We start from the raw sequence: 19,580 nt of genomic DNA, 5'->3' as shown, positions 1-19,580 counted from the left end.
GGCAGTGTTTTGTTCTGCTGTGCATAAGGTCATTATGAGTCGGTACCGATTTGAAGGCACCTAACAACAACACAACAACAAAGGACTCTGATAGCATAGTGGTTAAGAATCAGGCTGCTAACCTCAAGGTCAGCAGTTTGAAACTACCAGCCATTCTGCGGGAGAAAGATGAGGCTTTCTACTCCCGTAAAGATTTACAGCTTCGGAAACCCTGTGCAGGGTCACTTTAAGTGGGAACCAACTCCAGTGTACTTAACAACAACAACAAGAAATGTTAGCAATTTAGAAGTCTGTATATATATATAGTCACATAATATTCTATGATTAAAACTGATAATACACTGAAGGGTTCTATACGGTCTGGTACGAGAGATGATCCATGCAGAAACTGTACTATAAATTACCCTATTGAGTGACACCAACCCAGCTAACAAGTGGCAGAGCTGAGAACCAACTTGATGGCACCAAACCCAACTTCCCTATGCACACGTCAGCCTTTACTCAAGACTTCTGCCCTGTCCTTGGGAGCTCTGAGGCTGAGCAGCAGCCCACTGTACGAGCCAGCTGGCTGTCCCAGGAACAGTGTAATGTCATTACAGGTAGCAGGAAGTCTACCTGGCTGTGCTTGGTCAAGTCCCCTTCTGTGGAAGCCATGGGAAAATGCCCAGCAAGTCACCAGTGGATGCTGGAACCGACCTAACAGAGTCCTCTGGGTGGTGAGTCCAGGAGACCTGTGAGACATGCCCTCCTCTGCAGGTGGGTGTGTGCACCAGGCTGACAGGGTGGGGTGGAGATGATGGAGGAAGGGAGGCAGGTGTGGCTGAGAGCCACAGGATTCTCAATCCTCACTGCGAACTTCCTGAGGTAGCACCTCAAGGATCCACCTGAGCCTGTTGGTCCTTTGAGCTGGATTCTGACTGATGGCGCCCCCTTGTGTTTCAGAGTAGAAGTGCTCCATCTGGTTGGTTTGGCTGTCTTCTTTTCAGAGGCAGATTGCCTGGCTGGCTTTTAATTCTGTGTTGCCAATGGCTGGGCTCGAATTGTCAGCCTTTAGAAGAGCAATGTGTACAAACTGTACCACCCTGGGGCCCTATCTCAGTTTCCACAGACCGTCTTATAGGTCATGTTGCTCCATTTCCTCCCAGGCCCTGCCTCCCTCAATACTCTCTCAGCTCCTCAGAGTGCACTGGTTTTGGGACACGTCTTTTGGCCTTCCATTTTATACAACCTTCTCATGTTCTTTATTTCTCTTCCACTTAAAACACTGTGAGCACCAGCATGGTTGGTGTTTAGTACCGTCGAGTTGATTCTGCCTCAAGGAGCAGATGGTGAGTTTGAATTGCCCGTCTTGTAGTTAGTAGTTCAGGGCTTACCCTACAGTGCCACACCAGCATTGTTGTTGTTGTTGTCAGGTGCCATCGAGTCGGAACCGACTCTGTTCCAGGAAGGACGTGCTAAGTGCTTTATTTTGGTGCTTTTAATATTAAGATGCTCTTAGGGGAGGGAGAACTAGGGAGTGAGCATGTCTGCCTAAGATGACATCGTACGTGAGGAGCTGAGATTGATTTTGGCATCGGTGATCTGGCTCTTGTCTCTCTAGGTATGCTCATGCTTGCCCATGCCCGGCCTTTATGAGATTCCGTGTCCATCACACTCACAGACTATCTGTGAATGCATGTGGGTGTGGCTTTGAGAGCTGTCAACATTGCTGATGGTGGTTGGTTAATAGATCACAGTTCAAAAGTGTTGACTTTTGAATTGATAAGTTGTTGAGTATGCGTCTGAATCCATGACTTAGTGCGACATCTCAGATAGCCATTTACCCTCCCCAAGCCTCAGTGTTCTTCTCCATAGAATAAGCATATTGATACCCACCTTGCAGTGTTTTGTCAGGCTTCAGGAAGGCTAACATAAGGAAAAGCAAAGGTACAATGTAGTCATTGTCTTTACGTTATTGCCTAGAGTGAGCGGTAGAGTTGAGCGGTGAAAAGAATAAAGCTCTGAAGTAAGACTGCTGAACTGAACTGCTGTGTGACCTTCGCAAGCTTCTTAACCTCTCTGTGCCTCTATTTCCTTATCTGCAAAACTGCTATGGTGATAGAGCCTACTTCATAAGGATGCTGTCTTCAGACAGACTGTGCATATCCCAGTGCTCAGAACAGAGCCTGGCACCAAAGTGTCTCACTAAAGAGAAGGGATGAACCAGGAGCTGAACACATCCTTGGCACACAGTAAGGACTGGGAGATGTTGGCCATTATTAATTTTGTTACCATTGCTAATCTCTCTCCCAGAGCATTACACACCGGGAACCTACCTCTCGCTGCAAATTCCCTCCTTTCTAGCTCAGATGGCGATGCAGGAGGTCAAAGACATGGGCATCATCAGCTGTGTCTCCCTTTCCAAAGTTCACCTTGCAAAACCCACAGGCCACCTAGCTTCACACACATGCGCACGCAAGTGCACACACACACACACCCCGGTCACCAAACAGACTCAGCAGACACTCCTTAGTCTTCTAAAGCAGGAGAGACCTGCCTTACTGTGGGCTAGGGGTTTTGCTATCTGTCATTCAGTTCAATTTCTGTCAATGATTACCCAGCCAGTGGTAACCATCTGGAAGTGTAGCTGTCATTTCACAAACAGTATGTGTGCGTGTGCTGAGTCTGTGCATATGTTTACGTGCAGATGGCATGTGTAGGGGGTGGAGAGAACCTTCAGAGAGGAAGTGCCTGGTGTTTATAACAGAGTGCACACCAGTTGAGACTACCCACTGGGATTATGTGCTGGTATGAGTATACTTAATCCTCGCTCATTCAAAGCCAGCCAGAACCCTTCTCACCGTTTCTCTTCTTGTCTCTCCATTCAGACAACGCGGACTTCCCTCCTGCCAGTCTTTGTCCACTGGGGTCACTGGTCCCGAGCACGTGGAGGTGCTGCCAGTCGCTGACAATGGGCATTGTCTTTTCTGAGGTGGCAGCATGGTTATACTTGGCTGTCACTGTAGCGCTGGGGGGAACAGTTCTTTGCAAACTCGAGAAGAGCCCCAGGCAGGTGGGGAGAGGACCCAGCTACCTGGTGGGCCTCTGGGGAGCTGCTTGCCTGCTCAGTTTGCCCTTTTACTACGGAGTGACTCTCTTCTTCCTGTCCTGTTCTCTCCTGTATTCTTACCTAGCTGGTCAAGAGCTGCTACCTGTGCATCACAAGGCAGTCCTGATCACAGGTAAGTGGACTGAGCTGCACTTCCTAATGAGGGCCAGATCTGACAATTGTGTTTGCCTCAGCGGGTTTGAGCTAAATGGGGTTTAAAGATCAAATGCTGGACATGGACATACGGAACACATGCCCAGGTGACTGTTCTGACACTGCCTTGGTCCACTTACTCCAGGAAGGCCATAGGACGGGGCCGGTGGTGAGAGAGGCGGGTATGGTGAAATGTCCCTAAAAAGTGATTTTGTGCATGTCTCAGGCAGCCATAGGAATAAGCTGTTGCTGTTAAATGCCATTGAGTCAGTTCCAACTCATAGCAACCCTGTATAGGGTTCTGAGGAGTGGCTGATGCATTTGAACTGCTGACCTTGTGGTTACAGTCCAGTGTTTATCCTATAGCACTATACTAGCTTGGTATTCCGTATGTTTTGTTGTACCTAGGAAAATTCTTTCAGTTCTATGTAACTTCCTTCTGAGATCCATTCTGGGCGGATTGTATTCCCTCGATAGGGGTGCAGGGAAATTGTACAAAGTCAGCTTCTTCCTATCCCTTGTGGTGTCTTTTCTGGGCATTCTCTTGGCCTGGAAACTGCTGTTTGCTCCTCTGGTGAGGAGAGTCTGGTGATATCCCATCTGAGCCCTTACTCTTCCAGTCTTTCATTGAGCTTACAATGTTTCTTAACTGGATCAAGCCGGCCGGTGCTTCTGAAATCTAGCTGCTTGTTCACTGGGCTGCCAGGTTTCCCCTTCTTTTGTGTCTTTTTATCTGCAAGCATGAAACTGGATTCAATTCCTTTGAGTGGAAAAACTGGTTTGCTTGGTTCTAAGGAGTTGAAGTGTCTATAGACTAATTAGGTTAACCAGGCAATATCCTAACTTTATCCTAACTCCAATAATGCTGCCAAGCCAAGGGTATTGCCTGTGGAATTATTGGTCAGAAGGTCAGCCCAGGGGTACCACTGGGAAGAAGGCAGACGAGAATGTGGATGGAGGCCAAGCAGGGTGTTTCAATAGTTCCTGGAGGGACAGATTCTAAGGTGACTTCTGGTATTTTGCCATTTACTTTTAACCCCTTAACAAAACTCTGTCTTGAAACGAAATGCAGGTTGATGCTTGTTGGCGCTTTTGGAAAACTGTAGAAAATCAAGCTTCCTTTTGTAAGAAAAACAAAACAAAAAAGTAGTTCGAAGGTGGAAGATTCAGTTAATCATGGGGTGTTGATCTCCGGGAACATCTGGCATCACCAGAATCTGGAAGACTGGCTGGGTTCTTCTCTTTTCCGCTAGAGTCTGCGAGTGCTCCGGGGGCCAGGGATGAGCTATGACAACATAGCAGATTGTCTGTTCTCTGCCCAGTGACAAGCATGCTCCTGATTTCTTAATAATTCCAGGCTACATTTGCTCTGTGTGTGTGTGTGTTTCCCCATTTGAATGAAGATAGACAGAACAGTTGAGCATGTTAACGAAATAAAAGCAATATCATGGTTGACACTGATGGGTCATGTTTCCCTGGAGATTAAATATTTCTGGGAAAATCAATTCAGGAAGGAGTGCTTCAAAAGTTCCTAAACAGGAATGTTAAGGCTTAAGATAAAGCCAGAGGAGCCTCCGTGTTGCTGAGAGATGACAGGAAGCTTCTCCTGCTTGCTGGCCTCATCTCTGTTCTTCATAGTCTGTTTGTGAAGATGAAGGCATGCGTAAATGTTCACAAAATACACACCCAAGTCAACGTGAGACTGACCGCAGCAGCCATTAAGATGTACTGAACTGTGTTTAAAGGTGTGTAACATGACTTACAATTAGGTAACCAATTAGGTAATTCAAGTCCAATGAGTGATCCCTCAATGAAACGCTTCATAATTAGAAAGCTTAGCATGTCAGAGGTCATTTTTGTCAGTCACAGGAAGGCCGGTATGAGTTGGAGGCAATTCTACACATGGTTTCAAGACCTTTGTATTAATGGAAACATTTTAAATGAACTTGTTAGACTGAAACTCCAAATTCCAGCCCAATCCATCATGTCCATTCTACTCATAGTAGGCCTACAAGACAGAGTAGAACCGCCTCATAGGGTTTTCGAGACTGCCAATCTTGATGGGAGTGGGTTGTCTCGTCTTTCCCCTTGGAGCAGCGGGTAAGTTTGCAACTGCCGATCGTGTGTCTCCTATCAAGTTCCCTTCACTTAGGTCAGAGTTCAATAAATAAGAAGTAAGCCTGACTTGACCAATCTTTGTTTCAAGTTTATGATTATAAAATGGTGCACAGATGTTTTGGGGTGTGGGGGCAGTATGTAGCAGGTATAGGGGAAGTAATCTGGTGGCTGGACATCAAAATCCAGAAATCATTCCTTAACCGACTGGAAATTTCTCATAAAGATATCATCTAAAATATAGAAAAAGAGTAAGTGCAAACCAAAGTGGCATATTCCTAAGGTTGTTCAACACAATCTTTTTATGTAAAATAAAGAAATATCAAGAGTACCCAACGTGGTTATAAGCTACAATATATCCACTGGGTGTATCAATGTGTAACCACTGAAAATGCCAACCACAGGACTATGTGACAGAACATGGAAACCTGCTTGGACTAAGGGCTGGAGCAATCATGTGACCATGCCAAATGCATAGGAAACCAACCAACCAAAAAAAAAAAACTAGAAGGAAACCGTTTTGAAATGTTTGGATTAGGATACTTGGATGTTTTCCTTCTCTAATTTTTCAACTTTCTCGATTGTGATTATATTAGTTATCAAATAAAATAGTCATGAGAGAGAACATGAGAGGAAGAGAGAGATGAATATAAGCGCTAAAATGAATATGGTGGTGGTGGTGATGTGCTGTGGAGTTGGAACCGACTCATAGTGACCCTGTATAGGGTTTTTGAGGCTGTAAATCTTTATGGGAGCAGAACACCTCATCTTCCTCCCACAGAACAGCTGGTAGTTTCGAACTGCTGGCTTTAAGGTTCGCAGCCCGATTTGTAACCACTACGCTACCAGAGCCCCTGAATATAGGTTGTTGTTAAGTGCCGTTGAGTCCAAGTCAATTCCAACCCATAGTGACCCTGTATAGGGTTTCCAAGGAGTAGCTGGTGAGCTTGAACCACCAACCTTGCAGTTTAAACGACTTTGCAGTCTGACGCATTAGCCCACAGCACCACACCAGGACTCCACAGTGATTATAGGTAAACACTATTAACTGATGGTACAAAGAGGGGATTGCAGTCATTGTAACGACATGAAGTAAGTGACTTGTTGGATATAAAACTGATGATCTTCTCTGTAAACCTTCACTCAATTCACGATAAAAAGTTTTGTTTTGTTTTTTTAAAGAAAAAGAAAGATAACATGAAAAGAATAATGTTGATTTTAATTTATATTTAGTCATGGAACCAACTATAGGTTGATTTCTAGAAAAAAGCAAACACAAAACAGCTTTTCCCAAATCCTTATTTTTGCCAAGATGCAAAGTGAGAAGAGAATGAGAAAGGCCACACACTTGTGAGACCAAAAGGTCACAGTCTCGTAGGCCTTTGACTCACATTCTCTGGAGATTTTTCCTCCTCTGTCTGTTCCTTTTGATTTTTGATGCTCAAGCTTTTACTCCGTGTCTCACCAGTCTTTCTCACCCAGCTCTAGAAACAACTACAGATTCACATCTAGTGTGTCCAGGGCCCACACCTAGGGGGTTCCCAGGCTACTGGGGACACATAGCATCATGCCACCCGACTATAGAGTGCAGTAGAGCACAGTAAGGGATGCCCAGAGAGCATGTCCCTCCAATGGGAGGGGGCTGGGAAGGCTTGGCAAAGGAGAGATTAGGTTAAGAATCAAAGAGTCACTTTCTAGGAGGAAAAACAAAACCAAACCCAAACCAGACCCATTGTCATGGAGTTGTTTGTGACTCACAGTGTCACCCCACAGGACAGAGTGGAACTACCCCAGAGGGTTTCCAAGGCTGTCATCTAGACAGAAGCAGACTGGATCATCATTCTCCCAGAGAGCAGCTGGAGGGTTCGAGTTGTCAACCTCCTGGTTATCAGCCGAGTGCTTACACACTGTGCCACCAGGCTTCCCGTCTAGGAAGACAATGGGAAGGTGGTTCAGGCTAATTCACTAAGTAGCCACTAGGCACACAGCTTGATGCTGTTGTTAGTTGTCAACTTGGATTCCTGGTGACCCTGGGTGTAGCTGAATAAAATGTTGCCCAGTCCCACACCATCAAGATCACTGGTATATGTGAGTCCTTTGTTTTGACCATAGCATCAAATCATCTCACTGAGTTTTTCCCGCATCTTCATCGGCCCTCTATGATACCAAACATAAGTCCTTTTCCATGAGGTCTCTCCTGATGTATACAGCTGTTGTTGTTGTTAAGTACTGTGGAGTCGGTTCTGACTCATAGTGACCCTGTACAGGGTTTCCAAGGCTGTAAATCTTTACAGAAGCAGAATGCCTCATCTTTCTCCCATGGAACTGCTGGTAGTTTCCAAGTGCTGACCTTGCGTTTGGCAGCCTGACTCGTAACCACTGCACTACCAGAGCTCCTTGATGTATACAGCTAGCACTCAATAAAGCTTATTGCAATGGACACTTTTCTTGTTGTTGTTGTTGGATTGTCCAAACTGAGTACACCAGAGGGTATATCTGGGAGAGGCCATGGGGTCTCTTTTAGGTTGAGGCCTTTATTTCATGCTTCCATATAAGGGGTCTGAGATGGATGGTTATTAAGTAGTCCTATAAGGTTCTAAAGTTGAACACCATCAGAAGCAGCTTGGGATGGGGGGTTCCTTTGGATTTGACATAAGATGATTGATATGAATAGATACTGACAGTAGAGTACACACTAAGAGAAAATGCCTCTCAGTTTAGAGATTTTTATGGGATCCTCTCAGTCCCACTGACTTCTATTTTATGGACAAGGAAACTCTATATCCAAAGTCATTGAGTTAATAAGTAACAGATGGGGCTAAATCTAGATCATATCCACCTTAACCACTACCTAATGAAAGTGTTAGCACCATAGGTCTTACCTCTGGGCTAATAGTAACCATGAACTGTGAAGGGTGGTTCAGGTGGAAATGTCACTGGCAGTTGGAAATACAGAACTTGAACTTGCTTAAGTTTGAAGATCAACACTGGACAATCATGATTAATGAAGTAGTGATTGAGACCACACAGGAAGATGCAATGGAAACTTATATCAAAGAGTCAATACAATCCTTAAAGACCATGACCAAGTCAATACAACCCTCAAAGACTATAACCAAGTCAGTACTATCTTCAAAGACCATAACCAAGTCAATACTACCCTCAAATACCATCACAAGTCAATACAATCCTCAAAGACCATAATCAAGTCAATACTATCCTCAGACCATAACAAAGTGAATACAACCCACAAAGACCACAACCAAGTTAATACAATCCTCAAAGACCATAACCAAGTCAATACAATGCTCAAAGACCATCACCAAGTCAATACAATGCTCAAAGACCATCACCAAGTCAATACAATGCTCAAAGACCATCATCAAGTCAATACTATCTTCAAAGATCATCACCAAACCAGTTGTCATAAAGTCAGTTCGCCTCATGATGACTCCACGTGTGTCAGAGTAGAATGGTGCTCCCTGTGGTCTTCAGGGATTGCTTTTTTTGTAAAGATCAAGTCTTTCTTCTGAGATGCCTCTGAGTAGATTTGAATACCCTGTCTTAATTAGCAGCTCAGAATGCCTTAGAAGTGAGGATAATGTGACTTTGTCTCACGTATTTTGGTCATGTGATCAGGAGAGAACAGTCCGTGTTGAAGGATTTCATGCTTGGTAAAGTGAAGGTGGCAGTGGTTACGTGCCATGGAGTAGGTTCTGACTCATAGTGACCCTGTTTAGAGTTTCTGAGGCTGTAAATCTTTATGGGAGCAGAACACCTCATTGTTCTCTCATGGAACAGTTGGCAGATTCAAACTCCTGACCTTGCGGTTAGCAGCCCAACTCATAACCTACTATGCTACCAGAGCTCCTTGACAATGTGGAGGGTCAACAAAAAAGAGGAAGACCCTCAATGAGACAGACTGGCACAGCGGCTGCTTAATGGCTGTGAGGATGGTACAGGACTGGGCAGTGTTTCATTCTGTTGTACAGAGAGTAGCTAAGGGTCAGATCCTACAGCTCTGAAACTGCCTGTGTTCTTGCCTTTAGGCAGTGTTTAAGCCTCTTGTACACTCCAGGGATGATCTCACCGGTTCTTATGCTCCCCCTGCATTCTGAGGATGATGACATCTCAATGTCTTGTTCAGACTTCGCTCACAACAACAAATTGTTTCTTTTCCTTTCCTTGATAAAGTCCAACTTCCTTATGGGCAAAGAGCCTTGAGAATGGAGTCCTCCATTCCATTCTTTACAAAGGTCTATGCTATTCAAGCACTGAACGATTCAAGTCTAATTGAGGGTTTCCAAGACAGGTCACGGTTTCCAAGGAGGTAAAACTTATGTCTTCTTATACTAGAAGGGTCCCTGGTACAAACGATTTCTTCTCTCCAAAGACTATCAGAGATTATCCCTACTCTGCTCACACACCAAGCTGTCTTGTTCATTTGGTCATAGAAGATCTGGATCGAGGTGGCCTCACATTCTGGAATCCGAATGAGCCCTGGAAGCTCAGGTGGGTTGTGGACCACGAGGTTGGAGGTTTGAACCCAGCAGCCACTCTGCAGGAGAAAGATGGAATTATCTACCCCCAGAAAGAACTGGCAGCCTTGGAAACCCGATGGAGGAGTTCTATTCGTCCTACAGGACCACTGTGAGTCTAAACCAATTCCATAGAAGTGGGCTTTTTTGTTCATGCTTTCTGATGTATGATTCTAAAAATAATCCCTTGCCAGGCGATGTGCCTTCATACCGCCCCAACCTCCCAATTTTAGTTTTCAATGCTGGATCCTAGAGTCATCGATCAGACTAGACACTAACGTGCTGATGTAGAGCTGCTTGACTGTGGCATGAGTAAAGACTCTGAGGCATGACCCGAGAGAGCAGGCTGATGGGTACATGGGTCAGTTCAGGTACTTCCCTTGTGCTGAACCCCATAGAGAGAAATAGAGGGTGGAGGATAAGAGAAATCAATAAATCCAAGGACCAAAGAAAAAGAAGAGATCAAAGTGAGCAGGGAGCATAAGGAATTCAAGGGTGGAACTGGAGTGAAATAGGACCTGGATGATAGGATAGAAGTCCCACAGGATTTCCATCCCAGCCACCATCTTGAAAATGGTTGCATTTTTTAACGGAAGACTCAACATACCACAAGGTGGTGGTCCCCATTGACTTAGGACATGAGATTTTGAGTTTTTTTCTTTTGCATTCACAATTGCCAGAACTGTGGACTCCATGCCATAAACAGGACCCAGAAAACGTATGTATCATTTGGAAACAATTCTAAATTTCTACAAGAGAAGCTTCCAGAAAACTCTAGTTGAGCATTCTTCATATGCAGAAGACTCAGAGTACCAGGTCTGGACTGTTGTTATTGTTGTTGTTAGGTGCTGTGGAGTCGGTTCTGACCCATAGTGACCCTACACAGGGTTTCCGAGGCTGTAAATCTTTACGGAAGCAGAACGCCTCATCTTTCTCCTGCGGAACAGCTAGTAGTTTCGAACTGCTGACCTTGTGGCTTGCAGCCCGATTCGTAACCACTACGCTATCAGAGCTCCTTGAAAAAATGTGAAAACAGCAGCAAGCCGAGACTTGGAATGAAATCTTTTCTGGCTTCTTATCATTCCCCTCATGGCCTGGTTTCCAGACTTTCACCATGCTATTCAGTCTCCTCTGAATCATTTCCAGTTTCTTGACATTCCTTTGAGATGTTGACTCAGAGTTAGCATGGCGTGCCATCTTGCTATGAGCAATACAAACAAGACTTAAACTAATAGGATGAAATTAAATCAGAATAAATACAAGGCTCTTCTCTGTTTGCTGTTGGTTTCTTTAGTGGGATCAAGACATAAGCCCCTGTTTTCCCCCAAATGAGTTTGGAGTTAGTTGAGACAGAGGGAGAAGCAAGGCATTGTAAGAGGCTAAAAGGAAGGACCTGAATTTGGGAGCATGGAAATTCCTTTTGGTTGGGCCAGGTGGAATGGGAGATGCACCCAGGTGGAGTTGTTCAGATAATACTTGGAGAAATGGGCCTGAAATTCACAACGAGGTTAGTCCGTCTTAGTAGATGGGACAAATGAAACTCTAGGAACTGAAAAGACATTGGAGAGAAGACATCAGAGATGAAGACAAGGAACTGAGCAGTGGGGTGTACCCACATCTCCAGGAGTTGTTGTTGTTGTTGTTGTTAGGTACCAACTCATAGTGACCTTATGTACAGCAGAACAAAACACTGCCCAATCCTGGGCCAACCTCACTACTGTTGCCACGCTTGAGTCCAACGATGCTGCCACTTGGCCAATCCATCTCATTGGGGGTCTTCCTCTTTTTCTCTGACCCTCCACTTTACCAAACATGATTGTTGTTGTTGTGAAGCGCCATTGAGTTGATTCCAACCCATAGCGACTGTGTATAGGGTTTCCGAGGAGCAGGTGGTGAGCTTGAACCACCGACCTTGCAGTTCAAATGGCTTTGCAGTCTGGCTCACTAATCCACAGTGTCACACCAAACATGATGTTGTTGTTGTTGTTGTTAAGTGCTATCGAGTCGGGTCCAACCCATAGCGATCCTGTACAGGGTTTCCAAGGATGTAAATCTTTACAGGAGTAGAAAGCCTCATCTTTCTCCCGCGGAGCGGCTGGTAGTTTCGAACCGCTGACCTTAAGGTTCGCAGCCCGATTCGTAACCACTACGCTACCAGAGCTCCATACCAAACATGATAGGAGGAGGAAATATACAGGAGAGTGAAGGGTTCCAAAGAAAAGCGTTATACACAGTGTCCAACATGAAACAGAAATTAAATGTAATGAGAGCATGTCTCTGGACTGGAGATTGTTTCAATAGAGGACATGGAAGTGCACAGCTGGTAAGGATATGGTCTTAGTGTGCAACTCTCTAATGTTTGAGAATGCTGATGGACAAAGAGCAAGGTGGTGGAAAGAGTAACGTAGAAAACTTGATCCTGGGAATAAAAGTAGCATCAAGAGAAGACATTTTGGGGAGGGGAACATGATTTTGGAGGCCCTAAATAGTGTCAATTGAATAAGGTTTTGACAATGCAAAAGGGATTGTGGTCATCCATGAATTCGGAGGCTGCTGTCCAAGGAAGGTGCAGAGAGAAGTCAATGTCATGGATACCAGCGCTTTGATTCTTGTTAGTGTACAGGATGAATCTGCAAAGCTACTGTTTAAAATATTAAAAATACAATCAACTTACATAGTGAATCTTTAGTTGTAGGTGGAGCTGGTAATGGTTACAGGATTGTTATGAGAATTGTTGTTGTTGTTGTTGTTGTTGTTAAGTGCCATCGAGTCGATTCCGACCCATAGTGACCTTGCATAGGGTTTCCAAGACTGTAAATCTTTACGGGAGCAGAAAGCTTCATCTTTCTCTCGCGGAACCACTGGTAGTTTTGAACTGCTGACTTTGCGGTTCACAGCCTGATTCGTAACCACTACGCTACCAGAGTGTAAGTGAGAATAAGTCACAATAAATCATGCCAAAGGCTTAGCACTGTTCCTGGCTGCTTAGTAAATATTCAGTGAATGGGTGCTTTCTTGCTCCTGCTGTTTATTGTGGGAAATCAGAGAAGACAAAAGACAATAAAGTAATCCGAGGAGGCATTAGGATGGGAACCATACCACCTATTTTCTGGGTTGGGACAGATGGTCTCCATGGGATGTTCTTAAGTCTCTGTTCCTGCTAAGGAGTTCAACTGATGCTCCTGTCACCAATTTTAACTTCCTGTATGGACTCCCTGCTAACCAAGAGTTGGAAGGTTGAGTCCAACCAGAGATACCTTGGAAAAACAGACCTGGTATCTATTTCCAAAAAACAAACAAAACAAAACAACACAGTTATTTGAATCCCTGCGGAGCACAGTTCTACTCTGACACTTACGGGACCCCCATGAGCCAAGAAAACAAGAATCAACCTTTTTAAAGTTTATGCTTAATGTCTCCTTCCCACAAGAGCAATGGTTCCCAACTGGGGCAGTTTCATCACCCAAGGAACTGTTGGCAATGTCTGGAGATAGTTTTGGTTGTCACAATTTGGTAGGGGACAGGGTTGGGAAGGGACTTCTGACATTTAGTGGGTAGATGTTCAAGGTGCTGTTAAACATCCCATGATGCATAGGTCGGCCTCTACCATACCCCAACACCAGTAGTAGATGTGGCACTGTAGGGTCAACACTGGACTTTGAACCACAAGGTCAGCAGTTCAAACCCACCAGCGGTTCCTCAGAAACCCTACAAAGCTTTGCTATGAGTCAGAACCGAATTGATGTCACTTAACAACAACAGCAATGCTAATAGCAAGGTTGAGGTTGAGAACGTCTGCTGTGCTCCTGAGAACAATGCCTGTCTCTCAACAACCACAGTGACTCCATGTCCCAGGTACCAAGCACATCACACGGCGAGTGGCAATAATAGTGAAAGGAAATGAGAGTTCTATGGAGCCTGAAGAATAGACCAGGTCTGAACGTATCATCCGCTGCCTGAGTACTCGGTGGCAGAGATGTCCGGAAAGAAAGTTCACAAACGAGATTGCCAATATCAGGCCCCCAAAAGGCTAAAAGCAACCCTGGGGTTTTCCCAGGAGACTGACATTGTCATAAACCAGAGAAACAGAATAAAAGGTATGGAACCACAAGTACCATAAGAATACCCAAGACTGTCAACAGAGAGAATGCAGGCAGCCATTGAAGCGACGGAGCAAGTATTTGAAATAGATGTAACTCCTTTGTTAATGCACACCTAATAACAGACGGCCACCTTCTCAGCCCACAGTGGGGGCTGCCACACACACAGACTTGCTACCACCTTGGGACGGTTCCCTAGTCACGTCACCTTGCATCACCCACCTCTGTGCTGGCATAAAAAAAAATATTGGCACTTGGGACCCCATTCCCTGAGTTCAGGTCTGCTTGCTTTGAGATACAGATCCCTGGACTGATAGCCTCAAGTTCGGTGGTTCTAATCCACCAGTTGCTCCAATGGAGACAGATGAGGCTGTCTGCTCCCACAGAGGTTTACAGTCTTGGAGACCCTAATCAGGATCAGTGTGAATCAGAATGGACTCAATGGCAGTGAATTTAGAGTTGGGTTTTGCTTTGGGATAGGAGTTGAATATTGGTGGTTTTATACCCCAGGTGGTTTTGGACTTGGTCTCAGGTGATGTCAATGTGTCATCCTCAGTTAGGTGATCAAAAGACACCATGTTTGGTAAAGCAGAGGGTCAGCAAACATGAAGACCACCATCAATGAAATGGGTTAACACAGTAGCCTCAAGGATGGGTCCAACCATCAACAGTCATGGGGATGGTGTTCTGTATATAGAAGATCACGTGAGTTTGAACCGACACCACCACAACAAACAATGGCAGCACTGAGAACCACAGTTTAGAGCTGTGGATAAGGGACTCTTCTCTCCTCCACCTGAAGTACTCAATGGAACTCTTGATTTGGGGGTCACACTGCCGGACGTCCTACAGAAGCCAGAGTCCCTAATCCTTGTTTCTCCGCCTCTCTGCCTCCATATCCTGTTCATCCCCAAGGCTATCATGTCTAGTTGGCAAATGCATCTCGGTGCACTCCAGCCCTCTGTCTGGATTGCCTCTCTTCTAGCAAGGCAGTCAGCATTTCTTTCCAGTCTGCTCAATGACTCCTGGATTCCTCTAAACCATTCTTGGCAGCAGAGCTAGAGTATCTCATTCTGTCTTAAGACTCTTAAAAGATTTTCCATTGCTTCAGAATAAAAAACCCAAACACTCATCCAGGACCCCAAGGCCCGGCCTGGTCTGACCTTCCTCCTTGCACATCCATTGAAATGCTCTTCTTAGCATCGTCACCTTTGCGCCTTTGTTCCTTCCACCTGAATGACTTTCTCCCCCACCTCACAGGGCAAATGACTTCTCCACTACTTGGACCACATCTTGGCCCAAATCAGGGGTTTTATCAACTTTGACACTGTTGACATTGTGGGTTAGATATTTGTATCTTTGTAGTGGGGCTGTCCTGTGTATTGAAGGATGTTTACTAGCATCCCTGATCTCCATAAGACACCAGTAGGACCCCCTTTCCAGAGTAACAACCAGAAAGGCCTCAAACATTGCCAAGAATCTGCTGGGGGGCAGAAAACAGAGAACTTCTGTTGATCCGAGACCTCAGATTTCTGAGAAGTATGTTAGCCAAATTTAACAGGCAGCATCTTGCCTCATTAGGTGCTCAAAGTTGGGGAGCAAGTGTTTGGTTATTTGTTGGCAGGGACATACTGTCAGTCAGAAAACACCTTTCCTGTGAAAAATACCTAGAGGGACATTAATAAGTTGTAGATAAAGTCATAGATAAGGCAAGAGAGGAGGAACTAAGCCACCTTAGGATAATGGAACAATTTGGCTTCACCTCTGAAAAGTCATTCCATTTTGCATTGTGTTAATCTTAAGTAAATTTACTTTTTATGTAGTGTGCTATATATATATTTTTTCTTTTATGTAGTTGCTTAACATGTTTTTACAAGCATTACTTTCTTGTAAACTTTCTTGTGAAGTACAGGGTTAGAATCTTTAAAAAATGAAGTTCCACTAACTAAACCTCTTGAAGAGAGAGGAGGGTAAGCCAAACAAGTCAGCCTTGAAGAAGGCTAATTAATGCCTGACTCCATGTATTTCAAGAAAAAACAGTGAAGGTTGATTTACATTGTTACAGGCCAGGTTGTGGTAACCAGAGGAGGGCCTAGAAAAGAGGCACAGGGGTCTTCTGGTGAGTTGGTCATCTGCTGTTTGTGAATCCAGGTGCTGGTTGAAGGAATTCTATCTGAACATTCATCCAACTGCACATTTGAAGCTCTTGTTGTTGTTGTTGTTAAGTGTTGTCAAGTTGGTTCCGATTCATAGTGACCCTGTGTCGATTTCCAAGGAGCAGCTGGTGGGTGTGAACTGCTGACCTTGTGGTTCACCGTTCAGTGCTGACCCTACAAAGCCACAGATGGGAATAAAAGGGCATACTTCCAAAAGAGCCAACTGAAAGAACTCCAGATGGCCACAACTGGAAGAATTTGCTCAAGAAAATAAAGTAGTACTAGACTATAGTTCTTGGGTGGTGCTGTAGAATCAGCACTGGATTGTTAATCACAAGGTTGGTAGTTCAAACCCACCCGTTGCTCCTTGGAAATCATATACAGGGTAGCTATGAGTCAGGACTGAGTTGACAACACATAAAAACCAAGAAGATTATAACCCAAAGTGTAAAATAAACATCCATGAGTCCATAGTGCTATAAATAAATTGTTGAACAAACCCATGAATGTCGGTGGTGGTGGTTGTGTGCTGTGGAGTCAGTTGTCATAGTGACCCTGTATAGGGTTTCCGATGCTGTCAATCTTTCCAGGAGCAGAAGCCTCCTCTTTCTCCCACAAAGAAGCTGGTGGATGAGAACTGCTGACCTTGTGGTTAGCAGCCCAACTTGTAACCACTATGCTACCAGAGCTCCTTATGAATGGATGAGAAGAAGCAAGTCTCCCATGCAAAGAGTTGCAAATCAGAACTCCCCACTCTGTACATGAGTGTGCTGCGCTGTGCATAGTAATTTCCTTCCAAAGAAGGAGAACAAGAGGAATATCTTTACAGTGGAGACCCTTGATAAACACCTGACCTCAGTCAGGTGATCAGAGTAACCAGCCACAATGCCATTGATACGACAGAAGTGGCACCTAACTTCTGCCATCTCCCCTACAAAAAACACCCCATAACCCCAGTCTCTTGTTGCTAACTGCTGTTGAGTCGATTCTGACTCATGGAGACCCTATTTAGGGTTTCTGAAATTGGCTGGGAAATTTGAACCACTGACTTTACAGTTTAAACTGACCTTGAGGTCAAGTGCTTGTTCTACGGCGCTACACTGGAAGTCCAACCTCAGTCTAGTCATGAGAAAACCATGTGATAAATTCTACAGAAGAGAATGCTACAATACACCTGGTCTAGACAGGTAGACAAACAGGTAAGACAGCTGCTGTCAAACCAATTCTAGCTCATGGCACCCTTTGGGTCAACAGAACACAATGTTGCTAGTATTCTTTGAAACTGTCAAGAATGTCAAGAAGGAGGAAAACTCTGAGATTGTTCACAGCTAAGAGTAGCTTAAGGAGATATGATAACTGAATGGAATATGGTGTACTGTAGGAGATCCTGGAACATTAGGTTAAAAACTAAGGGGTTTTGAATAAATTATGAACTTGAGTTAATCATGTTGCTTCTGTGTGCTGTTAATGTAGATTCCTAGTGACCCTACAGAACAGAGAAGAACTGGGCCCGGAAGTTTTCTGGGCTGTCATCTATCTATATGGAAGCAACTCTGCTGATGCACTGGTTAAATGAACAGCTTCTAAATGCAAGGTCAGTGAGTTTGAACCCACCAGCTGTTCTGCAACAAAAAGATGAGGCAGTTTGCTTCCATAAAAGACAGACTTAGAAATCCCATGGGGCAGTTCTACTTGGTCTGAAATGACGTGACAGTGATGGGGTTTAATCTTTTTGGGAAGAGATCGTCAGGTTTTTACCCTAGAGTGATGGGCGAGTATGAATTGCAGCTGAGTGCTTAACCACGGTGCCACCCAGGCTCCTTCTAGGCCCCTAATTGGGGTAAAGGTCTTAGCTCCCACTTATGTCACCCGTTCCTACCAACTGTGCCAATCTGCCTACACACCTTCCGAGTTTGCACGCGATGTTTATTCAGCTCAGAATACAGTGTTACTTTTTCCTGGGCAAATCACCATCCATCTTTTCAGGTCCATCTCGAGTTTCAGCCTCCCTTTGAAGCCTTCACTGGTTCTAGCAGGCACCACCAGACACTTCCACAGCACCTGAACAACACCTTATACAGGTGGGTGTGATCCTGACTATACATGTGTTTACATGCCTGTACTCTCATTACCCTAGGGACATTTTTCAATGGATGATGGCTGGGTTTTCATCTCCTTTGTAACTCCCTCTCCCTCTCCCCTCTGGCACCTTGTCTGGACTTAATGGACACCTCATTCATACAGGCAAGAAGCCAGACCGTCAGAAGAAAGGAGAAAAGAGAGGTTCCCTCCCTTGCCTTGGTTTTCCTCATAAAATTTAACAAACGACATCGCTCACATCTTTTAATTATTGTCTCTCTGCTCCCTGCTAGTTAAGCTCCTTGAAGTCTTAAATTTTTGCCTTTCTGATCACTGGTTTATTTCCACTTTTTAGAATGGTGCTGATTAACAGACTACACTTAATAATTGTTGGTTAAAGGAATGAGTTAAAGAAGGAAAGGAAGGAAGGGAGAAAAGTAGGGGGTAAAATGATGGCTAAAAACGGTATTATGAAAGAAGTAGGACTTGAAGGGAGAATATGACTTCAATTAGCAAAAGGAGAAGTTTTCCTCATCAACCATATGGCTGCCCTAAAACAAGGTGCACATAGAGAAAGCACTGAAAGTGGTTAGTTCTTTTCCTTCATCAATTTCCAGAGACACACTGATACCATAGTAACCTCCAAAGTCAACATATACATCCTTAGGAACTCAGAAAGTTTTATGTCTGATGTGTTTTTGCTAGGGCCAGTTATTATTATTAGTTTTGAAATCTTCAATTTTGGAATAATTATAGACTAAAAGAAAATTTAAAAGATGTCCTTTATGCCCTTCACCTGTTTTCTCGTGATCAAGATATTTTACCTAACCATCCATACAGCATAATAACAAAGCCAGGAAATTGGTATCGTTACAACGTGCATGTCTGGTGCTGTGTTATTTTGTCACAAGATGACTGCAGTCAAGACGTGGAGCTGTTCCTCCAGCACACAGATCTCCCTGTATAGTCTCCCCTGCCTTTCTATTAGCAGTGGAGGGCTGACTCACAGTGCCACCACGGCTCCTTCAGAAACCCATCTCTACCACTGTCTAGTCCATTCTAACTCACAGTGACCCTGTAGATCTGAGGACAACTGCTCCCTAGGCTTTCTGAGACTGTAAATCTCTACAGGAGCAATCAGCCTCATCATTCCTACGAGGGAGAGTCTACCCATCTAAGGGACAGCCATTGGGGTCCTTGGCTTTAGCTGATGGCCCTGGTGGGAAAAATGCAGGTCCACAATCAGTCCATCTCCTGATTTATCAAGAAAAACCATTCGAGAGACCTACAGAAATGAAAGAATGTACCATACTCCTGGATAGGAACACTTAACATTGTGAAAATGTCAATA

The 19,580-nt window shown here is 44.5% G+C and overlaps 1 protein-coding gene across 1 annotated transcript in view; it reads left to right on the top strand.

Annotated features, from left to right (window-relative positions):
* The first annotated feature begins 2,950 nt into the window (after positions 1 to 2,950).
* The window catches only part of HSD17B2 (hydroxysteroid (17-beta) dehydrogenase 2), a 73,890-nt gene continuing 57,260 nt past the window's right edge, over positions 2,951 to 19,580 (top strand). The window contains exon 1 of the mRNA XM_006860297.1: positions 2,951 to 3,221. Coding sequence (XP_006860359.1) covers positions 2,951 to 3,221 — 271 coding nt within the window. The remainder of the gene's footprint in view (positions 3,222 to 19,580) is intronic.

Source organism: Chrysochloris asiatica, unplaced genomic scaffold, assembly GCF_000296735.1.
Source record: "Chrysochloris asiatica unplaced genomic scaffold, ChrAsi1.0 scaffold00037, whole genome shotgun sequence".
NCBI classification, from domain to species: domain Eukaryota; kingdom Metazoa; phylum Chordata; class Mammalia; order Afrosoricida; family Chrysochloridae; genus Chrysochloris; species Chrysochloris asiatica.
The sequence above is the reverse complement of the archived record's forward strand: the minus strand, read 5'-3'. Positions and strand labels throughout refer to the sequence as shown.